The sequence below is a fragment of the Lepisosteus platostomus genome, chromosome 4, assembly GCF_059453375.1.
Source record: "Lepisosteus platostomus isolate fLepPlt1 chromosome 4, fLepPlt1.hap1, whole genome shotgun sequence".
NCBI lineage: Eukaryota > Metazoa > Chordata > Actinopteri > Semionotiformes > Lepisosteidae > Lepisosteus > Lepisosteus platostomus.
In genome coordinates, this window is record NC_142614.1 from 22,098,734 (window position 1) to 22,105,349 (window position 6,616).

General features: G+C 32.2%; 1 protein-coding gene across 1 annotated transcript in view; it reads left to right on the forward strand.

Annotated features, from left to right (window-relative positions):
- Window positions 1-6,179, forward strand: part of npffr2a (neuropeptide FF receptor 2a) — a 33,300-nt gene extending 27,121 nt beyond the window's left edge. The window contains exon 5 of the mRNA XM_088629029.1: window positions 2,878-6,179. Within this exon, the coding sequence (XP_088485155.1) occupies window positions 2,878-2,895 (18 nt within the window). The 3' untranslated portion in view covers window positions 2,896-6,179. The remainder of the gene's footprint in view (window positions 1-2,877) is intronic.
- The last annotated feature ends 437 nt before the right edge of the window (window positions 6,180-6,616 follow it).

Genomic DNA, 6,616 nt, shown 5'->3' on the forward strand with positions numbered 1-6,616 from the left:
CTGACAATGTGTCAGTATCGGACCACGCATTTATTAAATTCAGATATGTCTCTGACTTTTGAAAGCATACTTATTTTTATCAGTATTATTTAGAGGAATGAATAAGATCACATAGAAATCAGAATACCAATTGTGCAGCAACAAATATTTATACATTAACAGCATCCTTATTGATGAGTGACGGATATGAGCATGCTTTTACCAACCTTGTCTTTTTATGTCTTCAGGACAAAAGAAACCTTAGCCAACAATGTATAATACTTTTACATTGATTTTTTTCTCTTTCAAACTAAAACCATCTCAAGATTCTTGGTTTGATTTTTCTCTGAGCTCCTTTCAACATTGCAGAATCTTTTCGGAGGAATGTTCTACTGCATCAGTTTCCTTCCTTTAAAAAAAACGTTTTGTTTCCAATGGAAATCAATATCTATTCACTGAATTATAGATATCTGTCTTAAAAAAAGAAAAATATCTTTCTGTTTCTTGTAAACAGTTTCATCTTTAAACCTTGAAAGACAGTGGTTGGGAAATCAAATAGTTCCTCATTAAGGTTTCTGTAAGGATAACAGCAGAATAGAATACAGCTCTGTATTTCCAAATATAGGTTTAGGTACAGTACATGGTTCTTTGACCAGTTTATTAGTTTTATATACTTAAGGATCCCATTTTTTGGTTTGTGCACTAAACTACAGTTTGTAATTTACCATTAAGAAAGGAGTAATCCCTACAAATGAAATTACTACCTAGGACAACAAGGCAACACAGCCCTGCGAAATGTTCATTTGGAAAAGGGGTCATGAAAACAAATTTACATTTTTTTCAGTCATTTTAGATGTCTTATTTTCAGTGCATTTACAGTAAATAATTCAAATCTACCTAAAATGCTCTGCCAAAATAATATCCTTTCTAACTTCCAGTCTATATGTTAAAGCTGGACTAGATGTATTTGGAAATATGTGACAAGTCTTACAAGATGTTAGTCCTCTCTATTTACTCTAATCATTTTTAGAATAGGTTCTTACTCTAAAACTTTGGTGGCCTTTGCTACTGTTTGATTTTATACATTAGTCAGGTCTGTTGTTGTTTTCTCTGAGGTAACATCAACACATACAGTACAGTACACTAACATACACAGTACATTAAGAAAATGCCTTGTCAGCTACTAGTTTTAGTACATATCACCTGCTGAGCTATTCCTGTGGAGAGCCTGGGTTGCTAGTTAAGAACATACTAATTCTACAATAGTATAGCATAACTAACTCCAGTTATAAATAAAATGAAAAATGGTGAAGCAAGAGCTGCTGATTCAAAACGGGCTTTGTACAGTATTCTACAAATAATACCATAAACTTTTCAACTAGGATTAAAATGAAGGTGGCCTCACTATGGTGCATTTGTTCCACATTCAACAACTAACTAGATCATCCACCTCATGCTTTTGTGCACAAGTCAGAGAGCAACAATTACGAAAATGATCCCTTCAACAATAATAGCCAGTGTTCCTATATTCTTTTTAACCTTACCAATTAAAACCATTTTTACCAGTACCATGCATTCCCAGTTAAATTGACATGCATTGGTACAGTGTGTTCTTTTTCTACATGATTATCATATCTCTTAACTTAGAACTTCCCTTATAGTTACTACTACAGATGGTTAGAGCACCATGTGTGAATCTTTTGTGGATGTTGGTATATTGGCACAACAGCCTAATTTTAAGCACAGAGTTGAACAGTCTAGATTAGAATATCATTTAGAGTATAGTAAAACACAATTTAAACAAGAAAAATGTTTTTTTAAAAAAACAAAACATTATAATATATGTGCATGATGACTATTTAAACAACATATACATTCAAATTTGTTTTAAAGTGATATACAGTAAGTGTTAACTAATATTTCATTTTGATCTCCAGTCTGCTGTGTAATCGGTGTCAAACATGCTTCTGTGTAAACAGATAATCTACTTTATAGGAAGAGAATACTCCTTCTGTTTGAATATGTCTGTATACAGTACACTAATGCATAATTAAAGCATAATTCTATACATTTACATTTCTATGATAATATGTACAGTTTAAATAGTATGCAGATAAGTGTTCTTTGAGATAACTAAATACTTAGATTATGTCGTGATTTTATCTAAAAAAACAACTTAAATTGTTCAAATTTAATAGGCTATTGGGCCATTTGGCCTCCTCTCATTTATAAACATTCTTATGTTTTCTATGTGTTTAAAGTGGGTTGATTAAGAATCTAAATATTAAAATGTGAACAATGAAAATTACAACCATATTCTGTGTTCCTAATGAAAATCATCTGTGGAAGAGGTTGCCTGAATAATTAAAGTTAAATTAATTAATGTTCTACATCAACGATCAGCAGACTAATCCATAGAAACGGGGCTTCATGAGGTATAGACCACATGGTGAAAAGTTGCATCAACAAACTACGCCATCCACTAACATGAGTGACATTTCAACTATAGAGCCAAAAGATGAAAACTGTCATTTTAAAGTAGACCACAATCAGGTTTATTGCTTATCATGCTTCATTGGTCTGTACAGTATGTGTGATAAAAAATCTTGACGTTTTGTTTAATGCCCGTGTTTATAATGTTTGATAAAATCCACCTGACCTGAGTCGATTTTATCCACTGAGTCATGTGCTTCTTTTGTGCATCAGGATATACATGTACAGTATGAAAGACAATTTACAGAGTAGGTCACATTTTATATTAAATAAAAAGAAAGGATTAGCATGTCATTTTTAGATGATTAGAATGTCATGAGAATCTACTGTAAGTAAAAAAAGTGTAGAGATGCTGCACATTATTTATAAGTATTAGTGATTTGTTTTTTCCATCTGTCTTGGCAGGTTATTTACGACCTGTAAGAAGATAAGAAGAGATTGAAGCCACAAATACAAGGCAGAGATTCCTTGCCACTTGTCTTGCAGTAAAGGTCACTGCAGTACAGTGCCTGTAAAACCAGCAGCAGATTTGAAACACAAGTAAACCCTCATATGGTCTTACAATATAATACGCATAGGCTGTGCCGAGTCACATAGCTTTGGATTAAACTATATTTCCATAGATCCACAGGGCAATTACAGAAAATAACTTTAAACGACTTAAAGTCATTGTAAACGTGTTTGCTGGATAGATTAAAAGCTCTAAAAATGGTGAAGAAAATGTTGTATTAGGGTTGCACAGCAGTTGTAAGACTTAACTTCAAGCATGTCAAGATTTGTGGTATCACACAGCGATTGGAAACATTTGAATAACAGCAGGTGGTGCAGTAGCAATTTGCATTTTGATTTATTTAAATATACATATTAGATTATAGCTGGTATATTTAAAAAAGCTGCTGTATAATTCTTTAAACATACTGTACATGTTTTTCAAGAGTGGTACATCAAAGCCAAGGAAGTAACAGTGTAATAACTTCATTAAAAAATCACAGCTTTACATATACTGTAAATGTTGTTCCAATGTAACCAATGCTTGCCAATTTGTAGACGCCTATGAATGTTGTTGAAATATCCTTTAAAATATTGTTACCGCCCACATAAAATGTTAAAACAATGAAGTTCCAATAATCGCTTGCCAGTTTGGGATTGTGTCACATTCTGACAAAATTGTATATGAAATATATAGACATATATATATACAATGTAAATATCTAATGTTTTGGTAATGTGGGAACAATGCTAGATCTGAATGTCTGACTTGACCCTTCTGGATTCTTCCAATAATATTGTAAAAACTTTAACAAAACCACAGCATTCCATCAAGGATGTTACTCATTCATATTTATGAATGAAGGAAAAATGCTTTAAACCCCAAATAATAATAAGTAAAATATTGTATTACAATACAGCACCTGCTGTTATGCCATACATTTTTGCTTTTAGAACAAGTAAAACTATTCATCACATTTTATCCTGGTTGACAACGAAACCAAACCATTGCATGCTTTACATGTGTCGAGAGCACAGGTTACCAACCCTGGTCCTGGACAGTCACAATTCAGAAGATTTTATGGGTCAATCTCATATCCCAGTTCCAAAGCACTTAAAAGAAGTACATTTTGACACTTTCTGCAAGAGGTGTGTTCAATGAAGCACTGTAGTTTAGAGATTATTTGCTATTAACTTAGTAAATTGATAAAAATGCAAATGTGTTTCAAGTCTTTAAAAAATAACAATTTAAGGGTGATCTGTGACATCTACTGGGTTCTGGGTCATCCTGGTCTAATAGATATAAGGTTTCATGATGTTACCTGAAATTTTAGAACAATGTATAGAAATATAGTACATCTTCTAAGGCAGCCATGAATGATTTGTAAAGATAATTGCAAAACATAAATAACAATCATAAAATTTTATGAGAAAAATTACCTCAGTTTCATGATGCTGAGAGGCAGAACACCAACTGTAAACTATAAACATAAAAATTTATAGTAGTTCTGCATTATGTGTATATTAAGTCAAAGTTAGATGCTGGTCATGTTAAGCCATTATTATAGATTATATATATTATAGAGTTCATCTTTGTGATATAGTTAACTTTAAACAGAAAAAAAAACAATTGTATGTGTCTTACAAGAAAAAACCTTCAGGGTTGTGGGATCTTTTTAAGAGTAAGCAGTCACTATACATTATGGGGATAAACAGAGGCTGAACCATTGAGACTTCAAATTTCTACAAAATGTATATAAGGTATAATTCAGAAATAGTACCTTACATGCAAAAGTAATTTACATGTTAAGGTTAAAATAGTGAGATTGAATACATGTAGGAAATTGTCAGAAGGCAAAAACACAAGTCAGATAACTTCACGTTTAAGGTATTACAAACACAATACTTGCTGAAGAAAGTATCTGCATCCGCTTTTTGCTTTTCAGAAATGTGCACATTGCGTAGCAGTCAGCTTGTTTGCTGACAACTGAGGACTGAAAAAGTTTCACTGCATTTCTGTGCACAACTACAGGAGTACACTGGTTACCAAATTGTTTCTTTACCCAACATTGTATGTTTTTATTAGCACATTGTGTACTTATGATGTATTTAACTAATTGCTTGTTTAATCTTTAAATGCAATTTAGTTGTTTGATCAGTATCTTTGAAATATATTATGTAAATTATAAATATGTAGTGTTTGTGCAGAAATACTGTATACTTTCTACTAACATTTTATTCGATGGAAATACATTTTTGAGGAACAATTTTAAGTATGAAAACTGTAAATAAAAAGTCCACATTGTTCAACATGATATTTCTCAAAGAAGAAAAAAAATTGGGTTAATTACATTTTAATAAGAGAAGAAATCCTAATAGATTACCTTGTCATACAGAAATGACCATTAAAATTAGAATACTAAAATTAATTTTTCCACTGTAGTTATAGATCCAAGGTACTAATGTCAGACTCTATATCAGTTGACTGTATTTTTTCTGCCTTATATTTCCTCCAATTTAGACATTGTTTTTTTACCACAGCTGAATTGTCTTCATTATACTGTACAGTAAGTGTCATTCTTATTTTTCACTGTTTTCTCTTATTTGCATGTTTATGGTGTTTTCCGGAGCCTCAATTTAGTTAAATCCCCCATTAATCACAAAAATAAATCCAACAATGCCATTGTAAGTGGAGGTAATTTGGGCTACTGGACATGATAACACAGCTTATTACCTCTGGCAGTAATCTCTTGCAAAGACAGTGGTATTTTATGTATTTTATACAATATTGTGCCTAAGGTCTCACAGCCCATGCAATGTAAACATTAAAACTATTTTAGTTTAAAGATTAAAACTGAGCTGGTGCATCATACCCCCGCTATGGTCTTGCCATTCATAAGACACGAACTTCAATGAACATGCTGGTTGCCCTTGATCTACTGTATCCCTGAAATTCTGGATCAGTATTATCGTAGGACTCCCTATTACAGATTTTCTGCCATGAATAAGCTGCAATCGCACAGACCAGGGCTGCTGATCTTATTGCCTCACATAAACCAAAGGATTATACTACACAGATAAGTTCCATACATATTTTGTCATTCATTGCAGTCACTCGGAAAATTGCCTGAAGAATCAGTTGTTCATTCTCTCACTGACCCTGGCTATAAATTTTGTTGTCATCAGATAATATTGATCACGACAACTTTTACTATGAGATTAGGATAGGAGTCTTTTCTAATTGAAAGTCTTTAAGATGAACAAGGCTTTCTTTTAAGAAGAAATGGTGCTCAATTTGTCACATTCATTCTAATGTGAAAGATGTTTTGTACTGGCATACATTTAATAATAAATTAACTCAAATTACAAAAAAACTGACCAAAAAGATTTTTGCAATAATGTAGCAATAGTTTTTCATATTTAGATTACTCATTCTGATCATTACATGTTAATTGTTACCCAGTATAAAAATTGAACACATGGGGTATGTGTGTATTAGCAAGAGAACATGTAATGACTTTTCACTTTGATGTCTGGCAGCAATTAGCATTATACCATTTCTCAGGGATTTGATTCATATAATACAAGAACATAGCAGCATATGCTCTACGAAGGGTTTCAAAGCATGAAAGGAAATGTTACTTTGTTGCTTTTG